This window comes from Juglans regia, chromosome 7 (assembly GCF_001411555.2).
Source record: "Juglans regia cultivar Chandler chromosome 7, Walnut 2.0, whole genome shotgun sequence".
Taxonomy (NCBI): domain Eukaryota; kingdom Viridiplantae; phylum Streptophyta; class Magnoliopsida; order Fagales; family Juglandaceae; genus Juglans; species Juglans regia.
The window spans coordinates 15,443,415-15,465,729 of record NC_049907.1 but is presented as its reverse complement, the minus strand read 5'-3'; the positions used below and the strand labels follow the sequence as shown (position 1 = coordinate 15,465,729).

General features: G+C 37.8%; 1 protein-coding gene across 1 annotated transcript; it reads left to right on the top strand.

Moving 5' to 3' along the window:
* Positions 1–208: 208 nt before the first annotated feature.
* LOC108989601 (beta-amyrin synthase-like) lies at positions 209–21,206 on the top strand. The gene is made up of 18 exons (XM_018963267.2): positions 209–407; positions 579–787; positions 2,390–2,575; positions 2,778–2,867; positions 3,008–3,205; positions 3,410–3,494; positions 5,251–5,417; positions 18,301–18,492; positions 18,590–18,703; positions 18,807–18,926; positions 19,036–19,158; positions 19,250–19,348; positions 19,463–19,519; positions 19,622–19,812; positions 19,911–20,088; positions 20,193–20,273; positions 20,359–20,442; positions 20,762–21,206. Exons 2-18 carry the CDS (start codon positions 587–589, stop codon positions 20,966–20,968), a joined length of 2,373 nt encoding a protein of 790 aa, XP_018818812.2. The 5' UTR covers positions 209–407; positions 579–586; the 3' UTR covers positions 20,969–21,206.
* The last annotated feature ends 1,109 nt before the right edge of the window (positions 21,207–22,315 follow it).

The following is a 22,315-nucleotide window of genomic DNA, read 5'->3' as shown; positions in this document are numbered from 1 at the left end:
AATTTTGAGAGAAGAAGAAGGTCATCTATCTTACAAAAATCATTTTCATCTTCAATTCACACCGTTTCATTAAATAGATGTCTTATATGTCAGGATTGGTGCTCAATTTAGTGCGCAAACTTGCTTGCAAGAAGACTTTTCCTGGAAGGGCTTGGTAAGAGCTTCTTCTATATAAAGAGAGAGAGCCTCTTGACTTCTCCCCCTATAATTCACATCACAAAACCAGTACTCGGCCTTCTTCTGCAACTTCAAGGCCTTTGCATTCTCTTGCCTGTTTTGTTCAATTCCTTTTGCCTAACCTCTCAGGCCAGCTCTTTGTTTCCTTCCTCTTCGTTATACCTTGTTAATTTCTCTTCTTTTCCTTTCTCTTCCTTATACCTTGTTAATTTCCGGCAACTTGTTCATAGGTAACCCCATCTCTCTCTCTCTCTCTCTCCCTAATATCTTGATATTGTTGCTCTAATGGTGGTTAAAACTAACTACGTATATAGACACAACCAAGCCATTCTTTCAGAGTACGTACAATTTAAAGCTGCGTGCGGGCAGTTTTATCTAAGGAAAGTGATAATAATTTTCAGGAGGAAGAATGTGGAGGCTGAAGATAGCAGAAGGTGGGAATGACCCTTACATCTACAGCACAAACAACTTTGTGGGAAGGCAGATATGGGAGTTTGATCCAGAGGCTGGTACCCAGGAAGAGCGAGATGAGGTCGAAGAGGCTCGCCAAAATTTCTACAATAATCGATACCAGGTCAAGCCCAGCGGCGATCTTCTCTGGCGAATACAGGTACGCACACTAATATTCTTCATCTTCATCTTTCACTATCTACAAGTTCATGTTGCATTAAAGATAGCAATCATGAAGAACTACTCCACCACACAACATTTATTTTATAGAAATTTAGTCATGTTTTGAAGTTTTAGCACCTGAAAATCCGAGAATGGACCAAATACTAGAAGTTTAATTTCTTCAAGGCAGGTGTCACGCCCTGGTCCCAGATGAGTTGGAGAGATAGCTCAGATCACTTAAAGTCATCTTCCAACCACATATTACATACTCCAAATTTCTCTATCAAACAAAATACTCATTATTTCACGTCAATTATTACTCCAGTATAATTAATCTAAGACATCACAAAGTCTAAAAATAAATGTCGACTTCTCACATACGGCGTCATTAGAATACAACCAAATTAGCGAAAGACATTTTAATAACCATGTCATCTTTCTGTGCTTAATTATCCTCTATACTTAAATAATCGCGCCCATGCTCTATACTCTTGATCCTCAACTGAAATATTTAAATCTTCTAAAAAATATTATGGAGATAAATGGTAAGTTATTAACAAATCAGTAAATAGAGAACATATTTATATAAACACGAGCATTTTTAGAATTCGGAATGCAGAATAATCAGAATATTTGCTTTCAGATTGCGTAATCAAAACATGTTATCAAAATATTAGAGCGAAACTTTTATAAAATTTTTTTATTCAAAAATCCTTTGGCATATAAAAATCTGAAACATCATTTTGATATCATATCAAAGCATTACATTAGGACAAACCCCAGTCCATTTAAGAAACTGAACCCAACCCACTTAAAATAATGAAAAGTCACTTAAAATAATGAAAAGTCACTATAATAAAAATAATTTAGAACCCGAGCCCAACCCAAAAATATTTAACTTCAAAGTAACTTAACATAACACTAAAAAAATAAAAGGAACCCAGTAAAAAATAAGTCCACGTGGCTCAAAGTAAAGACAACCAACTTTTAAAACCCTCATGTTTAGTTTTTACGACTAGGAGGGCAAAATTATAATTTCCCAAAAACCTTGTACTTCAAGATATTTTTTTGCAAGGACAAATATAGTTTAGGCAACAAAATTGTTTCTATTTCAAGATAAGCCTCTTGGCCAGCTTTCGGGATTACATAAGCAATCATTATCCCAAGGAAGGATGTTGCATTTAAAAATGCTGGATGTTGCAATCATCTTTGGCTGTTGCTAGCTTTTTCTTTATATTCGGGAACAAGGACATAGTTTAGGTCATTGACACAACAGTCAATCATGGGACTTCCACACACACATATATATAAATTCTATTCATCATCCCCACACACCACACTTTTTATTTTTATTTTTTAGTCTTATATATATATATATATATATATATATATATATATAAGACTAAGATCGGCTAGCATTTTTTTACTTACTTTTAACCCATGAAATGATCATGGCATCATTTGCAAATGCTGTTTTGGCAATTTGGTTTATAAGGAAATCATGAACGTCTATTTGTTTTAGTAGCTGATGATATTTGTCTGACTTGACTTGTGGTACAAAGTGTGACATAGTCCTTTTTCTTTGTGCAAACGACTGCAGTTTCTCAGAGAGAAAAACTTCCAACAAACAATCCCCCAAGAAAAGGTAGAGGATGGAGAGGAAATCACATATGAAAAGGCCACAACCGCATTGAGGAGGGCTGTCCATTTCTACTCGGCCTTGCAGGCCAGTGATGGCCATTGGCCTGCTGAAAATGCCGGCCCATTGTTTTTTCTTCCCCCCTTGGTGAGTCAGACACTCATCTCCATTGTCATGACTCTTTTTTATTTATTTATCACTGTGATAATCACTTTAAAAATGACATAGGCTTGTATCTAACATTAAAAATTATTTTACTGAGTCAGATTTTTCAAGAACGTACCAATCAGCAATGGACGTATTAGGCATATCTGCTAATGTCTGTTGTTTTCAATCCAAAAAACTGCAGGTAATGTGCATGTACATTACAGGGCATCTTAATACAGTGTTCCCTGCTGAGCATCAGAAGGAAATCCTTCGATACATATACTGTCATCAGGTATATACATATTCTATAAAGCTTTACATATCAGGATTAGCTGTTTCTACGGGATTTTCTTTTTTTCTCTCGCTGTTTTGTACCTTCTTTTCTGTTTCAAAGTTTAAATTAAGTCTGATGCAAATATATGTATAATGTAGAATGAAGATGGTGGATGGGGACTCCACATAGAAGGCCACAGTACCATGTTTTGCACCACCCTCAGCTACATTTGCATGCGTATACTCGGGGAAGGACCCGAGGGTGGTCAGGACAATGCTTGTGCAAGAGCCCGAAAGTGGATCCTTGATCGTGGTGGTGCTTCTCACATTCCTTCTTGGGGAAAGACTTGGCTTTCGGTATGCATCTCCCCCTCATGTGTGAACCAAAGTTTTCGGAGTGGAAAATAGAAAGTAAACCACCACTTATCCTGAAAGTTTGAACTAATAAAAAAATATAGATTTAATTGTTTCAAGCATAATCTAACAGGATAGATATATATTGACCATACAGGATGCTTATTTGCTGATAAGTGACTATTCATCATCATTCCATTTATGTAGATACTTGGTGTCTTCGAGTGGATTGGAAGTAACCCAATGCCGCCGGAGTTTTGGATCCTTCCGTCATTTCTCCCGATGCACCCAGGTTTGTACATGATGTCTGGTTTTTTTTTCCTTAAAAGAGCCGGTAGCCACACACATAGCAGTCCCGTCTCAAGTTTATTAAAAAACCCTCACTTATAGCGGAGGAATACTGTGGTTACAATCAAGGTATCTGAGAGATTATTAAAAACCTCCCAAATACAACACAACGAAGATCAAGCAGATAAACAACCTAAACAAGCCTAGATTAAGAACTAAACTAAACAGGCCTATATAGTAAAAACCAAGAAACCTCTAAAACAAGTCTAACAAGAACAACGCAAAAAAAAAAAAAAAAAAAGGAAAAAAAAGAACAAATGCTGCATACTATCACAACGCTACAATCGTTCTACATTAAACCCACAAAAAAGAAACACCTTTGCATTAAAGCCTAGTATCATGCGTTTTACACCGAATTGAGGGAAGGCTCCATTTATCTATTCTAATAAAATCTCACAACAAATAAGGTAACTCAGTTGTGTTTCTCCATTCCGCATCTCCCTCGCTTGCACCTAGTCGAGCGAGCCAATCCGCAACAGCATTCCCTTCTCTAAAAATATGAGAATACCTGTAATCCATGATCTTTATCAGCTCTTGAAGCTCCTTCCAATAATCCTCCAAATACTAGATGCCGCATTGATCCTTCTGCAGCCACTACAGGACGACCTTGGAATCCATTTCAATATCAACAATAGTCAAATTTAATTGTTTACAGCGTCTAACCCCATCCAATAATGCTCGTAATTCTGCTTTAGTACTGTCTCCATAACCTAAATTCATAGAGAATACTAACAAAACAGACCCCTGCATATCTCGAATCACCCTTCCAGCCCCCGAAATTCTTGGGTTACCCAGGCAACTCCCATTCGTGTTTAACTTGACTCTACCCTGCGAAGGCTTAGACCAAGAAATGAATTGAATGGGTTGTTGTTGAATAGGAATAGGATAACATTCAGGCTTCGAAGAATGTAAGAAACGGTATGGTTAAACTTTTTGAACTTAGTGAGACCTTGGCCAAGCACGCCTACCCAGTGTTTGATAGAATGCCATACTGCTTGAATTGACTCATCTTTGTTTTCCATTCGAGCAGAGCACCTTCAGCCCCATAGTCTCCATGAATTGATAATAGGCAATCAACCAAGTATAACACCTATTTGGGAGGAATTAAAGGCCCTCCGAAACCAACTAAGACAAGTTTCATGCCATGATCTTCCAACCGGCTGACCAAGTAAGGAACCACATTTTTGCCAAACCCTAGCTGCAGCCTCCCCTTCAAATAACACATGATTAAGGTCTTCATACTTCCCTTGCCTACATCAATTACATTTTGAAGTTAGAGGAATCCTAATCTGCCTTATTTTGTCATCTAGTATGGCTAGAGCACCATGCCAAGCCTTACACATAAAAACAGAGAATTTTTTTGGAAGAATACTATTCCATATCCATTTATATCTCTCTAGAATAGGACTTCTCACTCGAATACAATCCCATGCTGATTTAGTAGAAAAATTCCCACTCTTAGTTTTGGTCCAGATAAGCAAATCTTCTCCCTCTTTGCTTTTTGCAAGCACAGTAAAGGCATTCTCAACAAGTTCAATGCCCATCAGCAAGTACATGATGTTTGGTTACTGCTCATTAAACATCCTCAAACTTCATTTCTTTTTGAAGCATCTGCTGCTATAGAAGATGTTTTACTTTCTTCTCTTCACAATATATAAAACTTGCCTAATTCAACATTTCTGTTTTACTCTTAAATGCAGCAAAAATGTGGTGCTACTGCCGAATGGTGTACATGCCCATGTCATATCTATATGGGATACGGTTCGTAGGCCCAATTACACCTCTCATTCTTCAATTGAGGGAGGAGCTCTACAATGAGCCTTACAATGAGATTAACTGGTGGAGTGTGCGTCATTTATGTGCAAAGGTATGTTTTACCTTTATGGAAAACTATTAGGTACTCCGGGAGTATGGATGTTGTGGTACTCTCATCCAATCAAAGGATGACATGCCATTAACATGCTGACATGGCACGGGGGTTTTTTTCTCTCAACTTTTGGTGGGGCGACAAGGGTTGCATGGTGTCAGCTGCCGGCTCCTTGCCGCCGCCGATAGGGCAGGGAGGTGGAGAGGGACCTATGTGTAACACCCGGGCCTAGCACGAAACTCGTGTTCGATTTTTTTTTATATGGATGAAAAGTCCACTTGAGTTTTAACGAGTAATTGTGAAAATAGGTTACGGGTCCAAAATTTGAATTGATGGAATATGACCTTTTTTTTTTTGGCTTGATATTTAATTTTTTTTTTGGTTAATATTTTTTTATGGATAAGTGGATTTTTTTTTTTTTTTATTTGGAATAGGTTACATGCATGGCATAATATTTTTATGGAATGAATTAGACTAGTAAGTCAAGGCCTTAATACTTTGAAACGAGCATGGAAGCTCAAGCTAGTGAGATTACGCGATGCACTTTTTTTTCCTATTTTTTTTAGGCTATTTAGGCATCATCTCATGCACGGAGAACCTCCCTCAACTAGGGTTACACTTGACGTAAGTTTTCTCCACGGCATGCATGTTCCTATCCCCATAACATTCACGACAATAGCTTGCATTAGGAGATATACTTTCACGTTATGTAGTTTTTCTCCCTCTCTTTTTCTCTAGGGTTCCTAGTCATATAGATATATAGAAGTGGAGTTCCTCATCACAGCGTATAGAAGATAGCCCAAGACTCCTTCACCCCTGCACCTGGACAGACCAAAAAAAAAGGAAGTTAAGCCACGTTCAACGTTTCACCCTAGACCCATGCCACCGCAGGACCACACTACCACTTGCCCAACCTCCTCCATGACGACCACCGAAAGCCGCAGCAACGCCCCCGGTTTTGCTTCACTGAAAACAGAGTAGTTATTTCAGTCACCAGCTCATCTTGGGAGAGCCACTCCTCGGCACCAGCCCTACCCCGACGTCGCCTCTTGCATAGATAGTGCCGACTGGATGTCTCAGCAACCCTAGCCACCGCCATTGCACACTGTCTCTTCCTTACGCATCTCGATTTTGCTCAATAAGCCCCTACCGCCACATCTTGGCCTCCCCTGTTACTTTGTTCTCTTTTAATGGTCTTAAAGTGTAGTTTATATATTTCTAGGTTAACCTAGTAGAAGAGGGGTATTGTTACCCTTTTGCCCTTTTTGAAAACATGTGTTGATATGTATTTTTGGAGGAGTTTTTACGTTGGCTGCAGGTTTGTTTTTCTTTGGACATATAAATTAAGTTAGTATACTGATGTTTTTAACAGAATAATTATAAGTTGATCATGTTTTGGTTTTATATATTAAACTCACTTTGTATGAGTTTTGTTTTAAATAAAGATGTGAAATATATTATTAGTATTAATATATATTTTTTAGAAGTATATAGTAGTGTAAGATTTTAATTTGAAATCTTTAAAGAGAAACTAATTAGTCTTTTATTTTATTAAGTGAAATCTTTTCTCTCCTACTTTAATCAGGTTTGGTTATATTGAATATTAAAACCATAAATGTATTTTGTGGTATAGTTGTATTTATTACTAATATTATTATGCATTTTTAGAAATATTTGAATTTAATAGTTATGTGGATATTGAGGAATTTAGGAAGTGATGGTATTTTAGAACTAAGAGAAATTTTAGGTTCTTGAGGTATTAAAATAGGTTATTTTAGCATTTTAGGTTAAGTACAGAAATAAGTGTTTGACGGAAAAATTTATGAATATTACGTGACTATTTTATAGGTGACAATTGATATTCGTTCGACACTATTGTGGAAAAATTCAGACAAAGTAAGAAGTCTAGGTAAGCGGGGTTCCAATGCTAGACTTTGCATAAAAAGAAAATGAACTAAGGCTGATTTATGAAAATGTGCATGATATATTTGTTTTTGAAAAGAAATGTGAAAATAACCTCAGTTATTTGCTTTGTATTACTCATGAGATCCATAAGAAAAAGAAGAGTATTTTTGTCATGACTGGTGTAAACATGAGCTAGTTTTTGTGCATTATGTTTTTGATCTAAAAAAGAGTGAATATGAATCTTTCTTTTTGAAAGTTTTGTCTTATTGAAATAAAGATGTTCTGATGCATGAGATCTAAAAGTTTTCTATGAATAAATAAAGATTTTTTTATTCTGTTTATTTCAAACATGTGGAATTATCTGAAGTTGCTCAGTATTTGGTTGTTGATATGATGTGACATCTAAAAACCTTGGTATGAGATTTTGATTCTGTATTCTAATTAAAGTCTGATTCTGATGGTTCTGTTATGTTCTGATAAGGCTCAACCATGGGTTATAATAGTGGATAAGGCCCATCCACGGGTTATAATTGTTGTTTATAACCCTACCACGGGGGTTAAACATGGTATACGGCTCAACCACGGGTGATAATAGTGTATACGGCCTAGTCACGGGCAATAATAGTGGCATACGGCCCAACCACGGGTGATAATAGTGGATACAACCCAACCAGGGGTGATAATAGTAGATACGGCTCAACCACTGGTTAAAATAGTTGATACGACCCTTCCACGGGTTATAATTGTGGTTTATAACCCTACCACGGAGGTTAAACATGGTATACGGCCTAACCACGGGTTATAATAGTGGATACGACTCTTCCGCGGGTTATAATGGTGGTTTATAACCCTACCACGGGGGTTAAACATGGTATCTGTTCCGATGTAATGTTCTGATTGATGAAGCCAAGGTTTCAGATTTTGATATGCCAAAGGATTTTTGAATAAGAATATTTTTTTGAAAATTTCGCTCTGATATTTATGTAATATGTTTTGATATTTGCATTTTGAAAGTAAATGTTTCTGTTACTGCATTCTAAAGGTAAACATTTTGTTTTGCAATCTGAATTTTGAAAATGCTCATGTTTATACACTGGTATATGTTCTCTGCTTATCGAGTTGTTGATAACTTACTCCCTTTTCTCCACAATATTTTTCAGATAATTTTGATGCCTTAGCTAGAAGTCTAGAGTAAGGTTTGATGATCATAGAGGGATAAGAACCAGAGGGTACAAGTTTATTAGAGAGTCTTATTTAGTAGGTTTATGATTTTATGTTAATTGATCTTTGGAGTCATGGATATTTCTAAATATTTATAGAGTTTTTAAATTATTTCATTGAGGTATTTATTTAGTGTCCTGGTTGTAACGCCCTGACCCCGAGGATTCAGAGAGTTAACTCATATAACCTGATTATCAACTCTAACAATCCTAATGTATTTCCAAATCCAAGAATAAAAATTTCCAAATCTTCAAATCAAACGTAAATACTTCAAATTAATAAACCATGCATATTCACATATCAAATCCTCAATCCAACAACCCAATAAAAAAAATATCAACTTTTCTTCAAGTCCCAAATAACAAACTAAAATAAAATAAAATTGACATAAGTCTCCATAAACCATCTAAATCCATAAAAATCAACTTAATAAATAAATAACATCCAACAACAATACTAATACCGCTAGATACCCAATATCTATTCACAGCTAATCTTGTCCACAACCCCTAATACTGATCTTCAGCTGAACCTTCAATGTCATCTAAAATTATTATGAAGATTAAGGGGAGAGTTATCAACAACTCAGTAAGCAGAGAGTATATACTAGCATGTAAACATGAACATTTATAATATTCAATATGCAAATAAAATATTTACTTTCAGAATGCAGAAACAACAAATTTACTCTTGAAATGCATAAACAAACTTTGTACAAAAACACTAGAGCGAGATTTTCAAAGAGACACACTTATTTCCCAAAAAGAAAATCGATTGACATATCCAAACTGAAACATTATAATTGTAACACCCCATATTTTAGTGTAATTTTAATGAAGAAATTATTATTATTATTATTATTATTTTAATTGGGTTATTCTATGATTTTTAGTTTACAAAAATTTTTTTTTTGAAGTGCTTTCTTTAAATTAATTACTGTTATCCGTTTAAATTTCTTTTCAAATTAAATTATCTTATTATTGGATTTAATTATTTAATTTCATTGTAATCACTGCGTTTGAATTATTTTTATTTCATTGGCTGTTTTAAAATCATTTGGGTTCATTAATAAAATTTTTTAAAAGAGAGTTTAGGTTTAAGTATATTTTTTTTATGTTATTTTTTTTATTTTCTTTTCTCTTTAGACTTAAGAACCCGTTCCTTGGAAGCACCCAGAGCACGTCTTACCCGTTTGCCATTTTCATGCATCCCCTTTTCATCCCCTTCATCTAGGTTTTTTTTTCCTTTACTATTTATATCTCCTTTATATACATACTTACGGTTATCATCTCAACCCTAGACTAAGTGCCGCTCGTCCTCCTCTTCGCCAAACCGAGATCCCTTCTCCACTGCGCTAGCAAGTTTCATTGTTGTTTTTTTTTTTTTTCTCTTCACGTCTCAGCCTCCATCAACCACTGTACCCACTCACTGCCGCTGCCCTCATTTTCACGCCCCAGCACACAAGAAACCGTGGCCTTGCAGCCAGTCCCTACACTTCCGTAAAGCACCAAACCGCAAGCCTCGGTTGCGTTCAGCATCCCCGTCACCCCCCACAGCCAGGCCAACACGTCGTTCTCCACCGAACTCAGTCCACGCACGGAACCTCAGCCACCCAGGTCCACCACTCAAGCCGCGCGCCACCACCCTTTCCACGTAAACCCACCTCTGTTTGCACCACCGAAAAATAGAGCACCAGCCTTCCTCCATGGTGAACCCCAGCGCCGCCACCCAAACTGCTCAGCCTTAAGCGGGAACAACCGGAAGACGCCGGTCGTACGCTCAGGTCTGCCGTGACCACCCTCGGTAAGCCAAGCTCTGTCTCCGTGCTCTGTCTTCCACCGTTCTCTCTCGCTCACCTCTCCCTCTCTCTCTCTCTAGTGCTCAGCGCAGCTCGACGGAAGCTCCGCCGCACGCCTGCTCTCCAGCCGCTCCGCCACTGCCTACCCAGTCCAGTCAATGCACGCTGCCGCCTAGTTTCCCCTTGAGTAAGCCCTGCCGCAACTCATGTTTTAGTCTTCTTTAGTGTCTGTTAGTTGACTATAAGAGAAGCAGTATATATTAGATATTTCGGTAAAGAAGAAGCGTCTGTTTTTACCTTCCTACCCTTTTATTTTCTAAAACATGTTTTAAATTTTTGGAAAGGCTTTCAATGGACTACAAGACTTATGTTGATGGCTTAGTTTTGACTGATTAGTGTTTAAATCTAATGAGTTATTGTTGTGGACTGGGCTTGAGATTAATGAGACATACGTCATTTTGAAAGACTTGTGTATTTTTTTTTTATTTTTTTTTATCAGGCCTGATTTTATTATGTTTGATACACGGTTTAATAAAAAATTTTTTTGAATGATCAGTAAGTGCAAAATCTTCTTTTGAATCATTTTAAAAGAATATTTTTGATTTAAACAAAAGCTATGGTTTTAATGGTTTCGATATAGTTATGTTCTTTCTTTTTTTTAGTTTTATAATTTATAGTAAGGTCTCATTCGTAAATAAGTAAGAATTTAATATTTTAGTCGGAGTTATTAAATTGGATATTGATGAGTTTAGAAAGTGATGCTAGTATTTTAGGAATAATGAGAATTTTCGATTTTGAGGAATTAAAAATAGGTTATTTTAGAAGTTTAGACTTAAATATCGAAATACGAGATTGAATAGAAATTTATAAAAATTTACGTGATTATTTTATAGGTGACGATTAAGTTTGTTCGGCATTATTGAGGAAATTTTCGAAAAAAGCTAGGAAGTCCAGGTAAGCGGGGTTCCTATGCTAGATTTGCATAAAAATAAAATGGACTGAGGTTGATTTTTGAATATGAACATGTTTTGTTATAAAAATATATTTGAACTACCTCAGTTATTTGTTTCTGCATTACTCATGAGATTCTGTTTAAGAATAAAGTATTTTTGGCATGACTGGTGTAGACATGAGCTATTTTGCATTTTGCTTCTAAATTCTGAAAAAGAGAGCGAATATGAAAGTTTGTGCATAAAATAATGTTTTGTGATTTCTGAAAATTCTGTTCTGTTCTGAAGATGGTCTGCACTCTGATATGATATGCTTTCTGAAAACTCTGTTTTGTTCTGAAGGTATTCCGTATTCTGGTATGATATGATTTCTGAAAATTTTTGGCATGACATTCTGAATTGGGATGTGGTTTGTGGATGGTGACCTATTTGACCTACCACGGGTGCTAATAGTGGTTTCTGTTTGGGTTGGTACCAACTGTTCTATTTCTGGTGCACCCACTTTGAAAACAAAGTGGTTTTCTGGTGGTCTTTCCTGTGTGCACACTCGGGGCTCCGAGAATAAATAAGGGGAAGATTCACATTCTGTTTCTGCTCGGTTAGCTACCGGGGTTTGCACAACCCTACCACGGGGGTTAAACATGGCCTCTGATGCGATATGATACTTTGGTACGATGGTGGTCAGTTATGCTATGCCAAAAGAATTTTGAAAAAGAACATTTTTGAACTTTCGCTCTGATATTTTGATAACATATTCTGACTCTGGATTCTGAAAATAAAGTGTTTTGTTCTGCATTATGAAATCTGTAAATGCTCATGTTTGCATACTAGTATATGTTCTCTGCTTACTGAGTTGTTGATAACTCACCCCTATCTCCACAATATGTTTCAGATAATTTTTGATGCAACAGCTAGAAATCAGGAATAGGAAATATTTGCAAATTTTGTGGATCATAGAAGACTATGTGCCCTAGGGTACAATGACTTTTGGAGAGTCTTTTGGTAGCGTTGATATTTTATGTGATTTCGGTATGTTGAGTATTGGATATTTTTAGTCCTTGTGGAAAAGTTTATCTATATCAATGAGGCACCACTGATGTGCCCTTATGTAGGAACATTGATATTTGTATTGAACAAATAGGTTAATATGTTATGGAGATTCTGGTTTATTTTAAAAAGTTTTATTTGGAAATGATTTTTTAGGTGATATGAGTTAACTCTCCGGACCCTCTGGGTCGGGGCGTTACAATAATCATATAATCTCTTAGCATCATATCGGGACAAATACCATGTTTAACTCTAGTGGTAGGATTATAAACCACTATTATACCCGTGGCTGGACTGTATACCATGTTTCATCCCGTAGTAGGGTTATAAACCACCATTATACCCATGGTTTAATGGGGGTACCATTTCGAGTTTCTCATCGAACTCTGAATTTTATGGAAGACGAAGACTGCCCTTGGGTTCCTATTTGGCTTACGTTGCCGGGGTTGCCTCCTAATTTTTTCCAGGAATTGATTTTACGGAGTATTGGCAATGGTTTTGGACAGTACTTGAAGAGAGATAACGCTACGGCATGTGTGACTATCTGAGGTTGCGCACATATGTGTTGAAGTGGATGTTTCTCAACCAATACGAAAATTGTTTTGGTTGGGTCCCCCGGGTCTTGCGATGAGCTATTTTTAGGAGGTAATCTTTGAATCTATTCCAATGTTCTATGCCTTTTGTAGAAAATAAGGACATATGGAGGCAAAGTGTTTTGAGGACGTGAAGGTCCTGCGAGTGAGAGAAAGGATAAAACTGTTGTAGTTCTTAACGACAATAAGAAAAATCCCGTGAAGAACATGTGGAAGATAGTGGGTAACCATGTGAATGATAATTCTGGGGCTGAAAAGGAGGTTGGGGAAGCATCAAAATCTCGCCGTGATACTATCCTAGAATCCATCCGTGCGCGTAGAGAAGTGAGTGCTACGGATACACATAAACTTTGGTCCGTGTTGCTGGGGGAAAACTTCATGATTCATGTCTGGTCGATAAAAGTGAAGAGATATCACTTGCGGTGTGTGCTACAGGTGGGGAGATTCAGCCTAGTAGTGCGGGTGACCTTAGGAGTGACAAGATGGAGGAGGGAGTTGATAATAGGAAAAGTCAGCAACATGAACAAGGAGGGACCTGGTTTGAATTAATGGAGCAAGAATATGATGAGGAATATCGTGAGATGACAGAGAAACCCGAACCAAGAAGCCCTTTAAGATTGGTGGACATGGCGTTGGAGTTCGAGTTAGGTGAGTTGGGGGGTCGGGATTTCTTTGTTGCGGATGCCATGGAGAATGAGGATGTACTGAGTAGGGCAATCTCTGATGGGGATTCTGAGGAAGGGTTGAATGAGTTAGCGGCCAAGTGTTTTGAATCTGATCCTGACATGCATGTGCCTTTGAAAAAATTGAAGGGGGTTAGAAAGGAAAAATCTATTGTGGTGCTTGAGCGGCGTACTCGTTCAAAAAAATTTATTTAATTGTGATGCATATCCTTACGTAGAATGTTAGGGGAATTCTTTCGCCGAAAAGTAGACTTCAACGTATTTTGAATATAAGTCACCCTTCAGTGGTGGTCATTTTAGAACCATTTTTATATTCAAATAAATGCAATAGATGGGCAAGATAGATGAAGTTGTCGTCATATATTAATAATGTTGAGGTAAAGGGAAAAATTTAGATTTTTTGGGCTGATGATTTCGACTTTGAACTTATAGGTATGTTAGATCAAGCGATTAGTGGCTAGTTTGTCCATGGTAGTTATTGGATTGTTGTCACTTTTGTTTATGCGAGTTGTTTTCAGGATAAACGAGTGGAGCTTTGGGATTTTTTGAGAGGGCAAAATTCTGGTGGCCTTCCTTGGTTTATTGGGAGGGATTTCAATATTATTTGGAGTGATAATGAAAAGGTGGGTGGTCTTTTACAGGCTTCTCGTGCGAAAAGGGAATTTAATGAATGTATTCATGATTGTGCGTTGGTGGATCTTCCTTGTAATGGAAATAAATTATCGTGGTGCAATGAATGGTTAGGCGGTAGAAGAATATGGGCATGATTGGATAGAGTACTTGTTAATCTGCAATTTTCAAATTTATTTGGTGATATTCAGGGGTCTTATTTGCCTTGTTCATCATCCGACCACGCACCGATGCTTGCTCAAATTATTAGAGAACGGGAGTCTATTGCTGGGCCGTTCAAAGTTCTCCGTATGTGGGGTTTGCATGAGGGGTTTATCCCATTAGTGCAGGAGGTGTGGAATTCTAGTATTAATGGGTGTGCTATGGTGCGGACTAATAGGAAATTAAAATTGCTCAAAGGTGCTTTGCGGAACTTGAATAAAATCACTTTTGGCCAAGTAGAGGATGAACTAAAAAGATTGGAAGACCGTATTATTGAGTTGGAGATTGAAGTATCCAGTAACTATTTGGGTCATGTTGAAAATGATCTACTGCAGTGCAAGCATGAGCATCTAAAATGGGTTCATCGAGAGGAGACTTTGGCATGCCAGAAATCGCGGATTAAGTGGATTGCAAAAGGTGACTCTAATACTAGTTTCTTCCAGGCTGCCATGCAGATTAAGAAAAAAAATAAGCGGATTGAGAAGATGAGGATGGAGGACGAAACTATGCTAGATTCTACTGATGCAGTGCATGAGGGTGCTATATCATTTTTCCAGGAATTACTTTCAGCATCGCCTGTTGTGAGGGATTTAGCTGCCTTGGATTTGCTAGATCTGATTGTCTCTATGGAAGAGAATGAGAGTTTGTGTGCTGAACCTTCTCTGGAGGAGGTGAAGAAGGCTTTATGGTCTATCCCAGCGGATAGTAGCTCAGGTTTGGATGGTTTTGCTGCTAGTTTCTTCATGATGGCCTGAGATATTGCTAAAAATGATTTGTTAGAGATGGCTACTGATGTGTTTGCGGGGCAACCGTTTTCCACTTTCTTTGGGGCTACCAACTTGGTCCTGATTCCAAAGGTGGATGAACTTTTGGGTTTTAGCCAATTTCGGCCGATTAGTCTTTGCTCAATAGTGTATAAAATTATGTCAAAGATTATGGTTTTTCGAATGGCTTTGATCCTGGATAAAATCATATCTCCTGAGCAGGCTGCTTTCATTCGGGGAAGAATTATTTTTGATAATATGTCGTTTGCTCAGGAATTGGTTCAAGGAATTAACAGGAAAGTGAGAGGTGGAAATGTGATGCTAAAAATTGACATGGCCAAAGCTTATGACTGTGTTAATTGGAGTTTTCTTTTAGAGATCCTTTGTCAGTTGGGTTTTCCGGATAAATGGAGTAGTATTGTTTTTAATGCTATTTCGTCCCCTTACTATTCGGTGATGCTAAATGGTTGCACTAAAGGTTTCTTCAACGCCTCGCGTGATCTGAGGTAAGGTGAACCTCTCTCCCCTTATTAATTCATTTTAACTGAAGAGATTCTTTCGCGAATGATCAACAAAGATTTTAGTTTGGGCCATATTAGATCTTTTCATGCTAGTGGAGGATCTTTGATTTCCCATTTGCTATATGCGGATGATGTGCTTATTTTTGCTAATGGAGGGAAGTCATCTATGCGTAATCTTTTGGCGGTATTGAAGAGGTATGAATTGATGTCGGGTCAATTGATTAATTCGAGTAAGTCGTCAATGTTCTTTTCTTCTTCTATTTCGGTTGAGAGAAATATGGGTTTGAAGGGAATTTCTGGATTCGTGGAGGGCAATTGGCCGTGCACATACTGGGCTTGCCATTATATGTGGGACACATGAGAAATAACATGTTTGATCCGTTCTTGGCTAGAGTCCAAAAGAAAGTGGTTGGATGGAAAAGTAAACTCTTATCTTTTGGGGGTAAAATTGTTCTAATCAAACATGTTCTAAATAGTATGCCGATTCATATGCTCTCAGTTTTGAATATTCCAAAAGGAGTTATCTCGGGGCTTAAGAAGATTTTTTTGAATTTTTTGTGGGGGAACTCGGTAGATAATAAAAAAAGAAAGTAGATTTCTTGGAAGCAAACTTGTTTACTGGTGGCAGAGGGGGGACTCGAGATTCGGGCATTTCATGAGGTTCAAGAATCCTTGCTGATGAAGTTTGCTTGGAAATTAATTAAAGGTGGTACGATGTGGTTGGATTTTTTTGCTTCGAAATATGTTGGTAATGACCATATATATTCAGTTATGCAGGGGCACAAATGATCGAGATTCTGGACGGGGGTGATGGCCCTAATGTAGAGAGTACTAAACAACTCGAAGTGGATAATTCAGGGAGGTAATGTGAATTTTTGGTTGGATAATTGGTTAGGAGATGGACCACTAATTGATTCCGTTCCTGTTATTGGGAGTGTTAATTTGCAAGTGGAGGAGGTTGTTGATGAGACAGGGCCCAACTTCTGTCGTTTAAGTGAATTGGTGAACGAGGAGATCCTCACGAAAATTTCTGATGAAGGTGTTTGGCTAAGACAGGGGAGCGATATATGTGTTTGGAAGAGTTCGGTTGATGGGGGATTCTCCACTAAATCCGCATGGCATATAATTCGGCATTGGGGTGAAATATGTACATGGAAGAAATGGCTTTGGAAGGACTGGCTACCAAAAAAGATGTATTTCTTTGTTTGGAGAGCTAAGAGGATAGCTGATCCAGTTGACGATGTTATTCTGAATTTAGAAATTCCTTTAGTCTCTAAATGTGAGTGTTGTGATCAGCCTAAGGTGGAGACATTCCATCATTTATTATGCGAGGGGGATGGAGCTAAAATGGTCTGGAGGTTTTTTGTCGATCCGGAGTTGGAAGGGGATGATGTGGAGTTGGTGGCATAGAGCTTCTATGTGTTCTTTGGTTGGATGGCTTCGGGGGACTCTTCCTATAGTAATTTCTTGGGCAAGATGTGCGGAAAGAATGGAAGGTACTAAATTTATGACTGAAAATATTATTAGATCAGTTAAAGTATGAATTAGAGATATTGCCTGCAAACTTAAAAAATTCCAACATATGGGCAGAGATGATAGGGAGGTTATGGAGCGGCTCGCATGTTCGATTATTCGTATTTCTTTCAAGCCAATTAAGCTAATTGCGTGGAGTCCATTGGAAAGAGAAAGAGTAAAGCTGAATGTGGGTGGAGGATCTTGCGGCAATCCAGGTGAGGCTGGGGGAGGGGCTATTATTCGGGATGCCAATGGCGATGTCCTTGGGGGGTTTGCACATGCATATGGTTATGCCACTAATACCATTGCTGAATGTAGAGCTTTGCATGATGGACTTTGGTTGTGTCGGCAATTAAATTTGCGGGATGTGTTGGTAGAATCGGATTCTGCTGTTATAGTTGGTTGGTTAGCATCCGGGATATGCAAGTATTGGTTCCTTTGGGACTTTTGGTAGGAAGTGAAAAGCATGGTATGTGAACTCAATGTTCAATTTTGTCATATTTATAGAGAAGCTAATATGGTGGCAGATTTCTTGGCAAAGCAAGGGTTTCAAGGTTTAACTTTAGATTTTCGTGACACGTCTTCCATTCAAGGTCATGTTCAGGGAGTAATTCGATTAGACAAACTTGGCATGCCCTATATTAGACTGTGATTAGTGTGTGTGATGGTTCTTTTTACCTTCGATTTTTTGGCACCTGAGTTTTGGTCTTTATTGTAGATCTTTCAAAACTCTACGGTGGCCTTTGGGATTGTTTCCACAGTATTCATCTGCCATAAGTGAGGGTTTTTTTAATAAACTTAGGACAGGGTCTCTCATGGACAGGGGGCCTTCGTCTATTTTTTTAAAAAAAAACTGCTTACACAAGTACTACTTTTTAATTACATGTCATTTTGTAATAGGTAGAGAGTAGCACGTGTCCATACTCCAAGACTACCTATAATTGGATGACATACCTCAACAGGAGCAAAGCTATTGTTTTGAAAGTTTTATGTGCTATAGATACTTTTGAAAATACTTCTGAACACATTCTTTAATCAAAACTATATTATTACAGGAGGATATCTACTATCCCCATCCTTGGGTACAAGATCTGCTTTGGGATAGTCTATACCAGTTCACTGAGCCCCTTCTCACTCGTTGGCCCCTTAACAAGCTGGTTAGAGACAGGGCTGTACAAGTAACAATGAAGCACATTCATTATGAAGATGAGAACAGTCGATACATTACCATTGGATGTGTGCAGAAGGTAATGTGATAATACAATCAAGAACAAACAATGGAGAGCATGTATTTATTTAGGCTATACATATGACACTACTCCTAATGCAATTTACACTCAACAGGTGTTATGTATGCTTGCTTGTTGGGCTGAAGATCCAAATGGGGATTATTTCAAGAAGCATCTTTCCAGGATCCCAGATTACATATGGGTTGCTGAAGATGGAATCAAGATGCAGGTTACTGCAAATTTCCTTACTAAATCTCTTTCTAGAGTTAGTTGTATAAATATATGCATTAAAGAACGCATTGCTGATTTTGATATCTGCTGTTTGTATGCAGAGTTTTGGTAGTCAAGCGTGGGATACTAGTTTTGCCATTCAAGCTCTGCTTGCAAGTAATCTTACTGATGAAATTGGACCTACACTTGCCAGAGGGCATGACTTCATAAAGAAATCTCAGGTTTTACCTTCTATTCTGAAAGCATATCTCCACCATAATAGTCAAATATACATTTTTCTTTTAAAAAGAATAAATAATAATTATTACATTTCCACTTAAAATTGTAAAGGTCAAAGACAATCCTTCTGGAGACTTCAAAAGCATGTTTCGCCACATTTCTAAAGGATCATGGACTTTCTCTGATCAAGATCATGGATGGCAAGTTTCTGATTGCACTTCAGAAGGTTTGAAGGTAACTAACTAACTAACTTTGTTCAAATGTTCATATGAAGTCGAGTGTTGCATTTAGTCTGTTACTCATGAAATTCTCTTCTGCATCACAGTGCTGCCTTCTTTTCTCAATGATGCCACCAGAAATTGTTGGTGAGAAAATGGAACCTGAGCGATTCTATGATGCTGTAAATGTTATACTCTCTCTGCAGGTGATGTGAATAATTGGCATTTATAGGCTTTTGAAAGTTCAACTTATTTGAAGCTTTTTTCTCAAGTATTTCGCTGTGTTCTTATCAGTAGCTCTATTCTATGGCTAAATGCAGAGTAAAAATGGTGGTTTACCTGCTTGGGAGCCAGCTGGAGCCCAAGAGTGGTTGGAAGTAAGTATCTCAAAATATACCTGGAAATATTCCTCTGTAAAAACTTCAGAACTTATCTAGAGCTGATAAATCCACCCTTATTAACTTCTGCTTTTTCCTCAGCTGCTTAATCCCACAGAATTCATGGCCGACATTGTCATCGAACATGTGCATGTTGAGTGCACTTCCGCAGCAATCCAGGCTTTAGTTTTGTTTACGGAGTTGTACCCTGAACACAGGAAGAAAGAGATTGATATTTCCATTAAAAATGCTGCTCGGTTCCTTGAAGACGTACAAATGCCCGATGGTTCTTGGTATGCTCTAGACTGGTTCATTAGATATGTTTCAAACGTTTATCTGTTTTTATGTACATCTTTTAGAGAGATCAATGACATGATTAAGCATTTCCTAGGTATGGAGATTGGGGAGTTTGCTTTACATATGGTTCATGGTTTGCACTTGGAGGGTTGGCTGCGGCAGGCAAGACTTTTAACAACTGTCCAGCTATGCGCAAAGGTGTTAATTTTCTACTCAAAGCACAAAGAGATAATGGAGGTTGGGGAGAGAGCTATCTATCATGCCCAAACAAGGTAAAATTTTCAACACTTCTTGATCTAATCTTTTTAAAATTCCCATGCTGGATAGATTTATTTGAACAAGACTAAAAGATAAACTCTTGTTCTTGATTTCATAGGAATATGTTCCTCTAGAAGGAAACCGATCAAATTTGGTACATACTGCATGGGCCATGATGGGTCTTATTCATGCTGGACAGGTTAGTTTATGGTTTACAAATTTAGCGTTATACCTCTTATATGACTTTCTGACATATTGTGATCTTAAATTTGTGTTTGCAATAGGCTGAGAGAGACCCAACACCCCTTCACCGCGCAGCAAAGCTGATAATCAATTCTCAAATGGAAGATGGCGATTTTCCTCAACAGGTATCTCTCTTTGGCATTGCTTCAAATAATCTTTTTCCTTTTTGTTTTTCCTGAACTCATACTTTTAAAAATACTTTTAAATAAAAATGATAATATACATGAAAATGGAATTCCTTTCTGCACTACAAAACATAGTTTAGCAAGATAAACTTTACACTCAGCATGCACAAGGCCACACAACTGTTTGAAACTCTGAATTATAGTTCAGAAAGGAAAAGGGAGGAAGGCAATCACTGGATTAAAAATAGATAATTAAATATAGATTATCCTCGAATCTCAGTTCAAAGCTTTCCTACCATTTATTACCCTTTTTATGCAGGAAATCACTGGATGTTTCAAGAGTAACTGTATGTTACACTATGCAACATACAGAAACATCTACCCATTGTGGGCTCTTGCAGAATACTGCAAGCATATTGATGTAAGAGGATACGGATTTGATGTCAGTGAGCTAACAGATTCGACGTTCATGGCACTAGACGACCTTGAAAAGGCAAATCGAAGCAGATATGGCAAGAAAAGGTGAAGATCTCGGGATTTGGGGTGATATTACGTACACCTTAATATTTGTACACTTCAATATTTTGGCTATAACTTTACTAGTATCGGAGTCGCGCGTATGATGCATTATAATTTTTTTTTTTCCTTATTTGGGCGATCGTCTGGATTTCTCAAGCTAGTTAAGTCCGGCTTGTGGGCTTCAAAAATGGACTTTTGGACTATTATCAGTAAACCCTAATCTCCCAGTTTATCTCAGAGTTTTCTCTCTGTTTGCATCGTTCTCAATCTCAATCCATTGTTTCCGTTGCTTAGTTAGTCGTTAGAATAATCTCTATTTTGTCTGGCGTCGGTTAGCATAAGAGCTTTCAGCATTTTCATGGTGTGATTTATCATCATTTCATAGTTGGTGGTAGAGGTCATGGCTGGTGTGGGTCGGTTCCTAATGAGGAAGGCCCTCACCACAATTGTAACGTATAGGAAGCAATGATTGCAGATTTCCAGAAGCAGATAGCAGAATTAACCCAACGTCTAGAGGTGCAAAACCTAGATTGTCATATGTACAATCATGACTCTGACTCCAATTTCGAGAACCCATTCACAATCATGCTTCTTTATGGGAGGAGTGAGGTGGAGACCTTAGCTTCATAGTTAATCTACTAGAATTTTCTGGTACTCTCCAAAATAATACCACTAAACCAGTTAAGCCCGAAAAATTTCATTTCTTCTCAAGTGACCCAACTTCTACTTAACTAGGGTCATGGCTACTAGGATCAAGGCTTAAAGGATTTTTAAGTAAAGTGTCACAATGATAGAAGTTATGACAAGAATAGACGATAGCGATGGGGAAGCGCAAGCACTTGGATTCTCCAAAGACTAAAGAGGAGTTTAGCAAGGAAAGCACTAGGACGGGCGATGTCAGTGTTGTAAAGTGTGACGCCCACAGATTCCGCTTGGGATTGGATGGACATCTAAAGCGTCAGGATATGCAACACAAGGTTACCTGCCCCCATTCATGACATATAAGATGTAATGTTCCTAACATGCATGTAGCATTATGCAACATTCGCAGCGGATAATTTTTTTTTCCTTAGCAATACTATGCACCAAACTTATAATATCCCAAATACTTACAACATACTTCATACATAAAGACATACTAAATAACTGAGATCACAACACTAGTCCAAAATAGTTGTGAACAAAAGAGTGCTGGAGATTGAACTCCACAAAATGCAAGTAGTAACCTAAGGCAACTACATCTAACTCGCACCGTCACTTAGTCGACCGTTTTCAGTTGGTCGATTTTTGATTCTCCTTCAGATCCTGTAACAAGATCTACCATTCGGGGGGAATGGTAGTTGGGACTACCACA